At 43.8% G+C, this 16,649-nt stretch overlaps 1 protein-coding gene and 1 long non-coding RNA gene across 11 annotated transcripts in view; one reads left to right on the forward strand and one right to left on the reverse strand.

Annotated features, from left to right (window-relative positions):
- Positions 1–398: 398 nt before the first annotated feature.
- LOC130206771 (uncharacterized) lies at positions 399–15,448 on the reverse strand. Its single transcript, XR_008834176.1, has 3 exons — positions 15,411–15,448; positions 1,958–2,120; positions 399–680 (listed from the first exon to the last, which is right to left on the reverse strand). It is a non-coding gene; the product is annotated as an uncharacterized LOC130206771 (long non-coding RNA).
- Positions 3,251–16,649, forward strand: part of camk2g2 (calcium/calmodulin-dependent protein kinase (CaM kinase) II gamma 2) — a 47,312-nt gene continuing 33,913 nt past the window's right edge. For 8 of the 10 annotated variants that reach the window (XM_056434876.1, XM_056434877.1, XM_056434878.1 and 5 more), the window contains exons 1-2: positions 3,252–3,447; positions 5,268–5,362. In XM_056434876.1, the coding sequence (XP_056290851.1) occupies positions 3,383–3,447; positions 5,268–5,362 (160 nt within the window). In that variant the 5' untranslated portion in view covers positions 3,252–3,382. Of the gene's footprint in view, positions 3,448–5,267; positions 5,363–16,649 lie in introns of all 10 variants that reach the window. The other 2 variants (XM_056434884.1, XM_056434880.1) reach the window with 2 other exon arrangements.

The following is a 16,649-nucleotide window of genomic DNA, read 5'->3' on the forward strand; positions in this document are numbered from 1 at the left end:
TACCTCACCGGACTGTGTGCAGCGGTAATCATCCACAAACACACACACTAAAACATGGTGCCAAGAGGATATATTACAGTTTTTGCCTATTGCTTACACACGTTTTGCTAAATTTGGCTCATCGTGTCAAAACTCTACACACAAGCAAAGAAGACACCACACTGGGAAATAAACCATTCACATCTATGTCAAATTGAAACTCTGCTTTCAAAACCTAACAATCCTTTGTCAAAATGTCACTCTGATGACAAAATGATGCCCACTTGCATCATATGAATACACATTCAGATCAGCAGCAACACACTAGTCTACTTTATATCAAAAACTGCAGTCTTTTGTTTTCAATGTTTTTATTCAGTTCCATAGAGGGCATATTTTCACAACAACCAAAAAAATGAAATACTGAATTCAAAATCATTACATTAGTATATTTTACAGTACAGTACATTTTGTTAAATCAAAAATAAAACAAACAATACACTACTGTAAACACAGAAAAACACAATTGTGCGCAAGTGGGCTTATGGATCCTGCCGTCTGTTGGGGTCTGGCCACAGGATCTCATCAACATCACAAGCAATGTCTTCTCTCACTTAGCATCGGCGGAAATATCCCCTTGTGTGGCGAATCCATCCCTGGATTGACCTCACCTCGATGTCTCCGCAGGTCTGTTCCATTGCCTGCAGAAGAGGCATACGGGCATGTGGTTGGCGGTCATATACGCGCCATCTCCAAACGGAAAATAATTCCTCTATAGGATTTAGAAATGGCGAGTAAGGGGGCAAGTACAGAACTTCAAATTGATCATGGTTGGTGAACCAGTTCTGGACCAGAGCAGCCCGATGGAAACTAACATTATCCCAGACAACAACAAACCTGGGCTGCTCTGGTCCATCCTGTACAACTGCATCATGAAGTGCATCTAAATGTGATTATGTGTTGCGCATTGTAGGGACCCAGTTTGGCATGATGGTGCAGTAGCCCTCGAAGACTCATGGCAGCACACAATGTGATGTTTCCCCCGCGCTGCCGCGGGACGTGCAAAATTGCCCTTTGGCCAATTATATTACATCCCCGTTGTCTGTTTTTGCTAAGGTTGAATCCAGCCTCATCAATGTAAATACATTCATGCGGCTGGGCAGCTCCATCCATGTCCAAGATTCTCTGTAACAAAATGTTTTGTAGCTGGCTGATTGGTGTTCAGTTTTGTAAGTAAGTGTTTTCAGGTGTGTGTCTATGTCTTTTCAATTTACCAATGTGTGTTGTATTTTGAAGAGAGGTGTTTTCCCAATGGTACCTTGAGATTTCATTTTTGAACTAAGTGTCTTATGTATGAAAGAGTGTGTAGTGTCTAGGAGCAAGTGTGTTGCAGAAAGGAGCAAGTGTGTTACATAATTGCAACTAAAGTGCAAAGCAGCGCTTTTGTTTAAGGTATGGTTACACTTTGTTTCAGGTATAGTAAGAACAACTTCAAGTTATGTTACTTTGGTTTAAGCATGTGTCTATAGTGTTCAAGCAACGGACAAAAACTGTAATAACCTTCATGAGATATTCATGAAAGCTCAGACAAACCTTTACAGTGCAGCAGGCCATTACGTAACGCCTATAATTCCCTGTCCCTTATACAATGATGCTCCAGTTTACAGTTTAAATCCCTAAAACTGCGTTTGAGTCTGATCGAAGCCTCGACTATAGATCTCTACTGGCTGCTCTAGCTTATAAACTGAGGTAATCAGAGACCTTTAAACACTGATTTATGTCTCTCTTTTGGATACATTTTAGGTGTATACATTTCTTTCTTGGTAAAATTATGTTTTTTGTATATTACTTTGGGAAAGATGCACTGGTCCTGATTAAATTAGGGCGGAAATTATTAAAATATTGCGGCATCACATCTCTACATGGCTTGGTCTTCGAAGGATGCTGCTCTTTCCAGCCGCTCTGGCGTCAGCTTTACCTTTGCGCAGATAGGTCGAAGATGGGAAGGGAGAGACGGTGAAACTGAACTTGGATCTGTTGCTCCTGGTACACCAGCAAAGATCTCGCGTGGCTTACATCCCACCTCTCCTGCTGTTGCCAGATAGGAGAAGGCAGAGAGAGGTCTCACTCTGCCTTTGTTTCTGGTTTCGGGAAGACAAGGCAAGTGAGCACAAGAAGTTAGGTTTAAAAACAGCCTCAAAATTCACCTACAAAAAAAATAATATTTTATAAAATATAAAATATATATATAAAAATATATATATTTGTTTACAAGTGATTGTATTTGGATAATGAATACAGCAGCAAACAAGCTATTGGCTATGTGATGACATTGGGGGTACATGTTTACTTTGGCAGATAATGAAGTTGCTCTTGTCTGTACGAGTTGTAATCCACCTTCTCTGCTTTGTTTACATAGCAGCTCAGCCTTTTAGTGCACGCCATCATTCAGCTTATGGACACCATTCAGCACTGCACTCGGGGTGACAATGCCGTCCCGACTATCATTGTTGTGTATATATACTATATAGCAAACACCATCCTTAGGTAAACACTGTAAGAACTGGTGCTTTCATTTGCACTGATAGCTGCAAGCAGCCGGCTCCACTGTCGCCATGTTGAGAGCCATCTGGAGGCAACACATGCTCAGAATTTGGAATTTATCACGTTATCAACTATGCCATTTTTAGGTTCTTTTAGAAATAAGGACACAATTCAAGCCACATCTCTTTGTTCAGTTACCTAATTAATAAGACTTCATCTCAGCATGGCTGATAGGAGACTCTTTTATCTAGTGGCGAGGGTCTAGGGATGCAGACGTTGGTCGGTCCATTACGTCCAGACATTCATGTTCCCTTTAGGATGAAATGTAAATACCCATGGGGATCCCTTCACTCCCTCTTGTGTCCCCATGGTCAACATTTATATTTGTCCAATACTTACTGGTTTACGACCAAATACCCTTCAAGGGCCCTGAAGGGTTTTTTCTAGTGTTGACTCCAGAAAACACGTTTGTTGATTTAGTAACTTTAAAAAAACAAAACCCTTTTCAAGGAAAAAAATAAACAAAGGATTACATTGAAAATTTTAGAACCACAAAATATTACATTAGGTCAAGCATAGTATTAGATAGCTAACGCCTACTTTTACAAACCAAATCCATTTCCATTTCTTTTCTCTTTTTTAAACAGAGTGGCTCATGATCCTAATCGAGGATCTTTGTTTCTACTGCTTGTCTGCTCTCTCTCTCTCCTCTCTCCCCTCCCACTCCCTGCTCCTCTCTCAGAGCTCGAGTCTCTCTTCCCCCTTTCTGCCTTCACGAGTTCTCCTCTCGAAACCTGCGCGAGGCGGCCACTGAAGCGCGAGGCTGTCTCCCCCCCTCTCCCCCTACCCTTCAGTCAACATGGCTACTATTGTAATCTCGACCAGATTCACAGACGAATATCAGCTGTACGAGGAACTCGGAAAGTAAGCGACCACCGCCGCCGCTGCTCTTGTTGCATTCATTGTGTGTGTGTGTGTGTGTGTGTGCACGTTTTTCTCTGCTGCTGCCATTGTGCGCGTTTACTTCAGTGTTGACAAGGCAGGAGCGGGGCTGTCAAAAAACATGGAAGGGTCGGAGAACCACCTCCGCAACCACGCGCTGTACGCCGTGTGTACACGACACAGGCTCGTGGACGTGTGAACGAGGCGTATCGCAGCCCCGCGGCTCCTCCTGTACCCCAAAAAGGTGTTCAAGCATCGGCGTAGAGGACCAACTTGTTTGTGAATTTAACCGCAGGTAGAGCACGCGCCGAAAACTCGTTTGCACGCGCGCCCCGTCGGCTGGCGGCGGCATCCTCGCGCTCCTCTTTAATCATTTAGCTGGGGTTTTCTTTGGTGTGTGTGTGCATTTTTAAGCAGATTGCAGGGCTGCTGTTTATGTCAAGCCACCATATAAAAAAAGAGACTGTGGTCGATACACCACACGTTATATGTGCTGCGCGCGGGATTACATCATGAAAGGACCCAAATGTTGCAGTGTGTGTATATTACGGCTACAAGCGCCACTTTGTAACATCTAATCTGTGCGCGTGCGGTATTAACTGGTTTTTGAATTAACTGGTTTAGGTACGCGTGCATGAGGCAGATGTGCCGTAGGAGTGGCCTCGAGTTGCCTCTCAGGACCCGTCTGACTAACTAGGAAATGCACATTTCCATCGCTTAGCCTCTCTGTCACGTTCTTTTTATGTAACGCTAATGTTCTAAAGACTAAACACGGATGACTTTGCTGTAAAATGTGATATCTGTTCGGGAGGCTGTAGTTGAGACGCCGAGGACACGGAGCGAGGACAAAGTAGGTGACTCTGCTGGTGCCTGTTCAATATACGACTAACTTCAATAAATACTTGACAAAATGCTCTTGTTGTCAGTCTGATATTTATGTTATACGTCGTTATCTGACGTCAAGTCGATGTGAGACCAGTTTACTCTTAATACAGTGTGTAATGAAGCATGTAGCCCGTTGTTTACACCCAGCTCGCCCACCGCTGTCAGCTGGGAAACTGTGATCGACTCAGATTAAGTTGTGATACCACAACAAGACTTTGTGCTGTCTTCACATCTCTTATGTTTTATATTCGAGACTACGGATCAACATATATCCTCGTAACTATACTCTACCCTGTGCAGCACTCACTGTCCAGATTAAACATGACTGTTACCTGTTGTTTTGTTACGATAAGGACACACATAACTACACACAGGAGTGAGCGTGTCTTTTGACACATGACGGGGGAGCAGCTTGCTCCAGCCTTCATTTAGGATTTCGACGGCATTAACGAAACGTTTTCCACCTCCACCTTCTCTTACAGCCGACAGCGTGACTTTAGGGGAGGGATATATATATTCAGCCAGGCTGAAAAGACTCGGATCAACGTGGATTCTACCTTTTTTCATTGGCTTCTTCCTCCTGCACTCACGTGTCTCCCTTCCTGTGAGCTCATGACCCCGGGGTCCTTCCACAATGAAACAACCCCTCTCTCACCTCCCTGCACTAGTAGCCAGGACCTCTCCTCTCATCTCATGCAGAGCTTATCAGACTGTATTAATTATGCATGTGACTTCTTTACCCCCCTCTCTTCAGGTATGTGTGACTCATGCGGTGCCCTCGGTGTGGTACAAGTTCACACACTTTCCCCCTGCAACACACACACACACACACACACACACACACACACGTGTGATGGAGAGTGTTATATGTGAGAAGTGGTTTCACAGATTTTTTTACATTTTCCTTCCTGCTCCAGGGGTGCCTTCTCTATCGTCCGCCGCTGCGTCAAGAAGTCCACCGGCCAGGAGTATGCTGCTAAAATCATCAACACAAAAAAGCTCTCGGCCAGAGGTAAGTACAGCGGACATCCGTGGCGTTGCTCAAATTGCTTCTCCGTAATTTGCTTCCTGAAGAGCAGCGATCCCCGGGGGTCTGTCCTCTGTGGTCCCCCCCCCCCCCCCTGAGAGATTCCTGAAGAGCTGGAGGCTTTTTGGCCGAGCTGGGCTTAAGTGGTGCTGTGAGCTTCACTGGGCTTCAGCAGCTGTTTCTCATCAGCTTGACCTTACCCTAAAGTATCCTCAACTTTTTTTACAGCAGCACGTCGGAAGATATCGAATAAAGTTCTCGTTTTAATCGATGTTGGCTGCGATAACGCTGCACTGTGCACGTTCCATACAACCAAGACCTCCCACTGCGAGCCTTTTTATGCGAGGGTGTAAATATTCATTGCCGATATAGAAAACCTTTAGAGATGTTATATTACTTTAAAAACAAGTCAAACTGGGCCACAAACACCATCAGCCGGATGATCAAACCGGCTTCTGACAAAAACCCCACCCACCCCCTGGTTAGTCAAATATACTGAGTGACTTCCTGGTCCAACTTTGACCTACTTTAACATACTTGTAATTTCACACACTTTCCCTGAGCGCCCTTTGTATTCGACTCACATATGTGTGGCTCAAATGTGATGATGAAACGCATCCAAAACTACAATGTGTGTGTCAGTGTCAGTTTTAACTCATGTTGAAATATCACCACCTGCGCTACAGTATTTGTGGCAGATTTGTTGTCATTGGCCAGCCTGTTGCTCTCCCTTGTTTGTGTGTGTGTGTGTGTGTGTGTGTGTGTGCCGTGTTCTCTGCAGCTCGGGGAGGGCACATTGGCTGGCGGGGAGTTCAGCGATTACGGCTGGGTCATGTGGCGCCACGTGCATGCGCACAGTCGCTCAAGCAGATACTCACACACGTGGTCTGTCACTTCCACTAACGTTCAAACGCAGACACGCATCGCTAAGAACACACGACGATTGGTCAATCCATTTGTCTGTCAATATTTTGGGAAAAAAACAACAAATGAACACTCAGTAAATTACAAAGGACCTCCCACCTCACGGGAGAGGCTCTATAGCAGCCTGTCAGTCAGAGAACCAGAGAACACGGCACCAGGACAACTGAGCCTCATTGAATAGAGCTGAGATTGTTCTGGAATGTTTGATGTATAACACGTGAATATGTCATATGCAAACGCCTTTAAAAGGTGAATTTAATTTTTTTTGTAAAATGTATAAAATGCCCCCAGCCTCCAGAGGGTGAACGTGACACATGTGAATGTCAGTCAGTCACCAAGGCCACTGGTTCTGCTGCTGTTCAGTGTTAAGGATGACAGGACCAATGGGGTCTCAATATACTTCTTTTTTTGTACTAATCTGATGTTTCACTGAAGAAACAATTTATCATCCACAATATTAAATACCTCGCTGGCACTTTATAGGTAGGAGCCTCTTTGAAAACACAGCTCTGTGTGAAGTTTGGTCTTTAAAAAGAATGAACTTTTAACTTTTAACTTTTAATCGTGATTAATGAATTTCAAAATGTGCGATTAATTAGTTAAATTTTTTTTAATCGATTGACAGCCCTAATAGTTAAGCCAGTTAGCTTATTTTAGCATGAAGACTGCAGAGCACCTCTAAAGTTCACTTGTGTTATATATTCTATGTGAAGTCCCAATTACCCGTTTCACTGGGGGTCAATCCTCGGCCAGTCATAGTAACTTCCTGGAGTCTCTGCTGGTTGTTTGACTAGAAACAATCAGACCCGTAAAACGATGAAACTGCTGCTGTAATACTTAGTATTTACTAGTGACTTTAGCGTCGGTGTACAGAAGTAGACTGTGACGCGTATTGTTGGCTCGAGGCGTCAGTGATGGCTCGATAAAAGTCGTGGGAAGCAGAAGTTGAGTGTGCTCATAAATTGATGGTACATTTACTTTAGTGGTGGAGGTCTCTCGCATGCACTGATGAAAAGGGGAAAATGGAAGGAGACAATTAATTTTTTTACGAGCCAGGACTTCTGTACATCTTATGCGGAGCCTGGAATTCAGTTTGCACAAAGATAAAGTACCAGAAGTCAGTGGTTAGATAAAAAAATGACAATGAAAGGAAGTTTAGAGGGTATTTTCATATCTCTTATCTGGCAGGATGTCTGTGACAGTAGCTCATCTCACTGTGTGAAAAACAAACCTCGTATATCTACACGTATATTAGCAAGTCAGCATTTTCTTTTGCCCAGTCAGCCTTCATCTGCAGCTTTTCATTCAAGAGGGCTCGCTGTCATCATTGCCTCTTTACGTCTTCTGCTTTTAAACCATCTGTTGCTGATGTTGCTGTAAATATTTATGTATTTGATGAATAAATACTTTTTTGCTGAAAAGAGCTGCCTGCTGTGGAGGGAAACAACACAGAACCAGGGCCTGCGTTGACGGAGGCGTGTTGCTACAGGTGGAGTAAGACCGTAAAACACAAGCTAGGGAAGCCGGTTATACTCACATCATTATGGGGTAACGCAGCGCAGTTGTTTGGGAGGATATGAACTGCGTTATTTCTCTGGAAATGGATAACAACCCCATACCCTGTAGTTGTGTTTTACTCTCCGAAATAGCTTCTAGGAATGTGTTCTTGCACATTTGATTGGCTAATACAATACCTCTCCAGATGTTGCTGCTTTGCATTGCTGCAATTAACCAGTCACCTAGACATCTGAACAGGGCTGCCTCACTTCCCTGACATCTTATTAGAATTCATTTTAGGTGTCCTCTGTACGATTTTCCTGGAGAAATTTAAATGGTATATTTGGCTGCAACTCAGGGCTCCAGACTAACTTTTTTAACTAGGAGCACAGTGGCCCCTAACTTAAAATGTTAGGGGTGCAAGCAGAAAATGTAGGGGCGCACACAGGGTTTTCCTGGGTCAAAAATGTTTTGCGCGCTGCGCGCACACCATCTATTCATACAATCTAGGTGTTGAGTGAGAGATCAGCAGCTGACCGCTCTGCCGTGATGCGCGCACACATCCGCGCACACGGGTGAGCACACTCCTCACTAGCACCCCCTCCCCCCGTTAACAACTCTTCTCGGCTCGCCCAAATTTTCTCTATGCAGGAAAAACCCTGCGCACAGTAGAAATCCACTTGCAAAGTTTTCCCATCATTTCTACTGTATTACTGATAAATAATTTGACAATATACAATCTTATGCCTTTTTGCAATCATGAACTGCAAAACATTCACAACAGAGAACTCTTCAGAAGTTACTGTATTGAGTTTAAACATATTTTAAGAGAAAACATACCTTGAGCATGTGCATGTTGCACTTCGATGTGGCCAATCAAAACATTTATTGGTTTCTAGAGATGCACCGATCAGGTTTTTGGTGCCGATCACCGATCACTGAAATCAGTATCTGCCGATCACCGATAATACCGATCACGGTGTCGATTGACGCATTCTATTTATTGTGGAGCATTATTGCTATGAGGACTATGAGGAAATACATATATAAAGCAACTCAAACATTAAAGAAATTACAGATTTCTTTAAACATTTCGGACTTTTACTTTGAAAAATGTCCTAATTGATACATTACAATTGTTTGATTGCTATTGTAGGGGATTTCAGATATGTATGGCACACATCTGCATTATTCATTTCCTGGAACTCTTGGGGAAATCTATATACAGGACTTTTCTTAACATACAAAAGTCTGACTAATTTTTATAAACTCTTCCTTGGTCCAGTAAAAATGTTCTAATGTTAGCATATGTTAAGCTAAATCTCAGAAACGATCTCTAAAGATACAAAATCAGTTCATTGTTTACTTTTTTATATGTTCGTGTATGATTTGTCGACATCTTATTTTGAAAAACGGATGTTGTTTCACGTGGTTCTTTACGCTAACTTTGTAAAACCGGATGTTGTCACTTAAATCCTTCCGCTAACTTTATCAAAACCCTCGCGCGCTCCCGATCGAATGTGTTTACCGTGAGCATCAGTCTCTAGGGGCAGACATGTGAGAGTCGGCTGAGTTGACTCAGATATTCAACTCGGGGGACGGGGACGCCGCTCGGTGGTGAGGATCCCCTCGTGGACCTCTCACTCTGCGGCCCTCGCCCTCGTTGCGTCTCCGTTGCGGTGCGCCTCTTTTCACACATTAGCCCCCCCCCCCCCGCTCTCACACACAGGCCAGCCTTCTTCTTCGGTTTTTGTCTCCTTTCTTCTTCTTCTGGAGTTAATGTCGGTTAGCAAACCAGTCATTCAGGCATTACCGCTAACTATAGTGGGCTGAAGTGTAGAACAAGTTTGTCAGCAACAAAAATATTTAATAACAAAACCAAAAAAAATCAGCTAATTTACTGGTCGCGCATGCGCGAGTTGATGAAAAATTTACTCGCACTGTGTCTAATTTTAGGCGCAAAATGCGACCATTTGGTCGCAGTCTGGAGCCCTGCAACTAATTATGATTTTCTTATTGGTTAATCTGCCAATTCTTTAATCACTTAAGCGCACAATTGTTTTGACTTTAGAAAGAAAGAAAAACATTTACACAATTTTATTGATCTACGTGGGGTGATTGTTCTCTGCATTTGACCCATCCTTGGTTTACTTAACGTCTTGCTCAAGGACACTTCGACATGGGGAGAGTGGGGATCGAACCGAGTACCTTGTGGTTACGGGACGACCGCTCTCCCCGAGATCCTAAAACAAAATTAAAATGTTCATGAAATTTTCCCACATCCCATGATGACTTTTTTTCGTCCAACTAACAATTGAAAACCCACAAATATAAATTATTGTATTACAAAAGACAAACCTGCAAACACACTTATCTCATCGACTAATTTCTTTAAATATACTTGCATACATTTGACTTTTGGAGACGTTTTCATTCTCAACCACTGAAATGTCAAAGTCCTCATGCTTCCAGCTTCTCAAGTGTGAATATGTGCCGCTTTCCTCAGCAGTTAATTGAATATCAGTTAATTGAAATCAGGCACAGTATCGAATGTAGGTCACCCGCCCCGAGCCCCAATACACATTCAGTGGAGTCATTCGGTCACGTAGTGAAAAGAAGAAAGTAGACTTGAAGTGTAAGAATAAGCTTCAGGTGCTTCGTGAAAGGCGAGCTGCTGCGGGGGCCAGTGTGCACAGCTGGATTGGTTGAACTGGGAGTGAAGGGGGGGGGGGGGGGAAACCACGACAAACGTTTTCTCTGTCGAATCGCTTTGAACACCCGAGGGAAAACAGTGGATCGGTGCGATCCATCTCGACGGTGTTATTTTTACCGACGACTACGTGTGGCGTACTGGGTGGAGCTGTGATGGGAGTGTATTTTTAGTCCCACTGCTATTAGGTAAGGCCTTGTGATGTCAGGGGAGGAGAGAGGCTGGCGGCACTCGTCCCGCTGTTGAATAATTGAGGCGCGTTGGCTGCTCTGCTCTCCCTGAACACGGACGAGAGCTGAGGAGTGGACCCTCAAAGTCCTCGTCTGTGCGTCCTCTCTTTGTCTCATTTTCTCTCATGCGTCTCCCTCAGCCACACTTCCTAACCGACTTTCGTCTCTTTATCTCTTTCGCCACTTCTTCCTCCCTCTTTCCAGTCATTTTCGCTCCCCTCTCTGCAATGCTGCCATGCAGGCAGACGTGTGTGTGTGTGTGTGTGTGTGTGTGTGTTCAAGCCTTTGGTTGGTTTGAAGTGGGCCCGCTGGAGGCTGATTGGCGGAGGGCAGATAAGCGTAGCGGAGCAGCGCGGTGAATGTTTCATGGGACCGACTGTGAATATTTGATAAGAGAGAGGGAGAGAGGAGTCGGACATGGAAAGAGAAAGATGTCGATATGGAAAGGGAGAGTGAGACGGTCAGGGTTATACACTCCAAAATCGCGCTTAAATTGTGTTAGTCTTCCCACAGCATGCAAACCTTACTCTTTTCTTATCAAAGCCTTGAAACAACACTGTGTGTGTGTGTGTGTGTGTGTGTGTGTGTGTGCGTGCGCGCATTGTGGTTCAACATGTTTTTCCGTGACTCTCCTCCTGTCACATTAATCTCGCCCTCCTTTTCGCTCTTATCTGCTCATTGTTATCCCCCCTGTCCAAAGCATAATGGCATCATACATAAAAAATGTCATTTTCCATTGACTTGTTGTGCTTATTGTTACTTTTGAGGGGATTCATCTGTCACTTGAAAGTGAACCTACAAGTCTGAATGACTGCAGTGAAACGGTATGGAATGCAAATAAAGATAATAATGTTAAAGGTACACAACACACACCGCGGGGGCAATCAAATCTCCTGTGATTATTTCATGCCTGGAGCTGTTGTGTGGAGTGGATTTAGTCTGCGTCAAGGTTAAAAGGTGTAATGAAGTTTGCCGTCGGCACCAAACACCCGATATACTTGATGAAGTATTATAAAGAAGAAAAACAAAGAGAAAATGCTGATTCCAGATGCCGTGCCAAACAATTTCTACATGTTTGGATTTGCTGCTCTTCTTTTTTTTTTTTGTGTCACGCGCAATAATAAATGTCTGAAGCTCGAATGAAAAACATTACATGGACTGATTTGTGCTGATGTTCACACTTTAATGTTCTATTGTATTCAGGCTCCAACACTTTTAACAAACCTCTCTTTGCCCACCTCCATGTGTTTCGCCGTCACCAGTTTCTTCGGTTGTGTGCTACTGCACGGCGAACTTATTTAAGATGGGTGCAGTTTTATTTATTTTATACAATGGTGGCAAACGCTGTAAAAAGTGTGTTTGTGTATCCACCTTTTTTTAAAGTGTCTGCTTTATGGAAAAACATTTTTTGCAGAGCACACACAACATCCCATCAGGCTTTCAGACTTAGCCATGCTGGGTGACAGCCACTTGCTCTGTGCTTCCTGTGAGGTCTGTCACATCTGAAAAAAAGAACAAAAACAGAAAGAAGCGGTTGTCGAGCTATCGGGAGTTTGAATGAAGAGAGGAAACTCCCACGTGGGCTCCAAAAGCTCTTAGCTGACACCTAGACTCGCCAAAAACATAGCAAAATATTAAGAAAAGAGGAAATACAGGCAGAGAGCAGGTCCCCTGAAGAAACACACGCCAACACACACTTCATAAGTGATGATTGAGAGGGATTATTATTCTCTCAGGCTATACCTAATTAGTTAAAGTGTTGCATATAAAACTTTTTTTTAACGTGTCATTCACCCGTTGCCGCCATACTTGAGTCCCGTACTCGGCGTGCATCAAACAGTTGATAGAAGAAGCTATAAGAAGAAACTTGTCTTGGCACAGGGCCACTGTTTTCTCAAGAGGAGGATGTTTGAATAGCCGAGCTTATTGTTGTCGTTTGTGTGTGGCGCCCTGACCGTTATGCCGGTCACTAGTTTCACCTTAACAATCGACACCTGCCTTGGGGCTCTTAGCCAAAGTGAAATGGTTTGATATTTCCCGCTGAAAGCCAGCAGCAGCTTGTAGTATCCCGATGCGTTTGCTCAATGGAGCGCGCGGCTACACCGTTGGGTTGAAGCGTGTTCTCCTGTTGGCACGGCGCCAACACCGACTGTTTGTGTCTGCCTCCAAGATTGAAATCAAATCAGCCTTTCTTCATAAAAGTCTTCTCACAGTAATCCTATTAAGGGCCTGCTGCCTTGACACTTTGGTGGCGTTGTGGGGGACGCATGTTTTGTGAATTAAAAGCACACCCTTCACTTGAACGCCAGTGGATTATTTTTACAAGATAACGAGGGATTACCCTTTCCAATGATCCAGAACTTGGAGCTTTTTAGATTGAATAACAGTAACTTGCATCGTATTTTTCTCCTTAATTGGCTAAATAGTTGGTATCTATTTAATTAATCCAGTACTTGCCATATAATGAATATATATTTATGTGTATGTATATATATATATATATCTCCCCCGCCCTTTGCAGGTAGATTAAATATATTTAAACATGGCCTCAACAGCGCAGCAATAATTCTGAATGGAAAATTAAAGAAATGTTTGGTAATTGTTTAAATCACTGTCAAGTGACGATGATGATATCCTGTATATGGAAGCAGACAAATCCATTTCAACCTATGCACCAATAAAAAAATTAAATAAAACACGCTCGTAGAGTTTGATAACGCAGCTCAACAGTTGTTCCACTGGCTCCAAAATCAATATCCAACATTGCGGCTGCTAATAATGGGAGAGCAGGACTGGAACATTTTTTAAATACTCTAATTATTTGCTTTTGATAAGGATTAACTCACAAAGGCTGCGCACTGCTCAGCTGTATGACGTGATCTACGCCGCATTACTGGTTGCATTAAATCTGGGTTGGACTCTGGATGTGTGTTCATGTGTCTCTTCGTGAGGACAACAGAGGCCATGATACCTTCTCTTCGGGAATAACCATGAGATTAGTGTGAGTGTGTTTGAACGACTGGTCATTGTGCGGGTGGAAGCACGTCTCCCTGGAACAGCCGCTCATTAGTGATTAGTTATGACTAAGCGAGGATCAAGGCTGCACTCTGACACTTCAAGGCTGGGAACCCGCATATTGTTATTTATGTACTGGAATAAAGGTGCCAGTATTTGCCTCCGGCTCTATTCTTAGGAATAGTTTTGGGTGTCATCATTGCACACATTTCTCAGGCTTTTTGAGCCAATAGCAGCCAGCTTGTCTCAACTGGGAAACGAGCGAGCGTCATTAGAAACGCTGCTGCCGTACCTTCAATTCTCCAGTAAAAAAAAAAAGCCGTTGTTGAAAAATGGTCAGCACAAGCGAATAACGGTTGGTTATTAATAAAAGCCAAATGACGAGAACATCGAGGGATGGTGGAAATTGTTATGGAAAAGCCTGGGAGCCGTGGGGAGTAGGACTCAAAAGCAGACTTTGAGACGAGGTAGTAGGATTCGAAAAACAAAGGTCTTTACTCGCAAAACATTTGAGATGAACTGACCCAGAACAAGGGGTTTACACAAACTAAATACACAGGGTAACGAGGCACAGGTGGAAACAATGAGGGCGGGTTCTGCAATCACACAGGAGGAAACAATCAGGAACAGGCATCGGATGTAAGCTTCATTGCATCGCTCAATCAAACCCATGCCCACTGAAGACACGCAGAACGTAATGCACAACGGAGAACTCTCTGGGGAACAACCGAAGGCGACCGATACCTTTCAGACACCAACAGACCCAATGCACGGATGTTTTTTATCATCCTACACTTGAGAACGGAATAGCATGAAAGAACACTGTCCGTCAAAGTCCCGCTCTCAAAATCACGAGTTCAACTCTTTGCGACGTAAACGCGCAACGAAGCGAAATGTGAGACGACTGGGAGCCGCCACGAGGTCGGAAACAATTTCTACTTGGACGACGATATTTTGCAGACGGAGCTTTTGAGAAGAGAATTCAGCGGTTATTTTCCAGAGCTGTGTGAAACTGTTGTAAAGCCGCATTAAAAGTAATGAAGGCGGTTTGAATTCTGCATCCCTGTATGCTTCAGCTACATTTCTAAACACTGTCGCCAGGTGAGGAAATGCTGCAGCTGGCTGCCTCTTATGGGTAACCCTCTGAGCACAAGGGATATTGGGGATCAGTAGAGAGAGAGAGAGAGATGGCAGCTCCTCAGCTGGCTACCATGCTGATGTTAGTATATTTCTCGAAGCACCTCTGTGCCGTAATACAGTCTCACAGAGCTGCTAGCATGGCTGTAAACCCTTTTTTGGTTTTTCTCCTTTCTGTTTCTTGACTCAGGGGTGGGAAAGGTGCGGGATCCTGAGCATCGTGGTGCTGTAAATAGTTGAAAGATGGAGAATAAAGGAAGTATCGTCATTCTACCGTGCTGCTGTTTAATGCCGTGAGCCGCAAGTGTCATATTTCAGGATTTCGCCACCTTTCTCGCTCCCCGTGTCATCGGCTTCTCCTCGCCGTATTTCCCAACTCTACGCCGCCGGCTTTGAGTCGGCGACACGAGCCTCGGCGATGGCCCACTGACAGCAGACTGACCTCTCGCAGCGACGGCCCGTCTGACTTGCTGATGGAGAAAGCTGGCGGGGGCGGAGGTGATCGGTGTCAGAAACTCACCTCCATCTGTCAGTCTTTCTCCGGGTCTACGTCTTCACTTTCTGTCTCATCGTGTCGCTGCCTCACTGCTTGGTGACGCGGGGCCAGGTCAGTGTGACTCAGGGCTGTAAGCCGGAGGAGGATTGGATCTATTTATAGTCTTGTCTGCTCTCTGGGCCACACTGACCCAAAGTCGGTTTTTCTGTTTCTGACAGTGTCATTCATTTATCTCCGACAAGTTCCTTTTATCCTGTTGTACCTTCAAATAGAAAGACATTGCCCTGTGTTTAACCAGCTATACCTCTAATTATCTTGTCGATCAATCAAGATGCGCACACACAAGAAGAAGAAAAACAAGAAGATGAATGTATAAAGTATACATTTCTAAACATTAAAACAGGTGACCACAGTTTCTGTGACTTGTAAACAATAATACTGGAGTGCAATGTTGGAAATATCCTGGATTACATATAATATATGCAGGCAGAAGTTAATTGCTGAACACACACTTCAATACGTGTTCTTGGTTAAAACCTACATTTCCCGAACAGACACTGATCCACAATTCATGTACAATGTAAAGGAATGTGCCAGATCCAATCACAAGATACTTGAGCTCAGAGTAAGAGACATGAACAATAAGGAGAAATGTATTTTAGTGCTTTAATGCATCAGTCAAGCAAACATGACGAACACGTGTTGGTTCTAGCTTTTATAATGTGATAATGTGCTGCTTTCATAGTGTTATATGATTGTAGATGGAGTATCTTTTGGGTTTTGAACTTTTTTGGTCTTTGGCAAGAGATTTCACCGTTGTCACTTTTAGCTCTGAAGAAGTTGTGATCGGCTTTTTGCCGATAACCGTCTTTCATACGGTCGCAGCTCCATAAGCCACATCAGATTTAATTCATCATCCTTATCATTAAAAACGTTGCAGCTTTGGTCAAAAACACGTGTTCGTTTCTGGAAAGGACTGAGAGCCTCCAATAGTGTTCTGTGTATTTGGGTTGTGTGTTGCTTTGAGAGTGTGTGTCTGTCTGTCTGTCGGTAGGAAACAGAGCTGAGAGAAACGCTTTTAGTATTCATTGACCTGTCTGGAAAGTCACGAAAGACTTCAAATGGAATCACTCGGTTATCTAATGGCTTTGCTTGAAAGAACAACGTGTGCAACAACAGCAACAAATACACTTAACAAGCACAAAGATGCACTCTTATCCACTATACTTCTTGAAGTGTGAAAATGTGACACAGGAAATAAAC

Source organism: Pseudoliparis swirei, chromosome 17 (assembly GCF_029220125.1).
Source record: "Pseudoliparis swirei isolate HS2019 ecotype Mariana Trench chromosome 17, NWPU_hadal_v1, whole genome shotgun sequence".
Taxonomy (NCBI): Eukaryota; Metazoa; Chordata; class Actinopteri; order Perciformes; family Liparidae; genus Pseudoliparis; species Pseudoliparis swirei.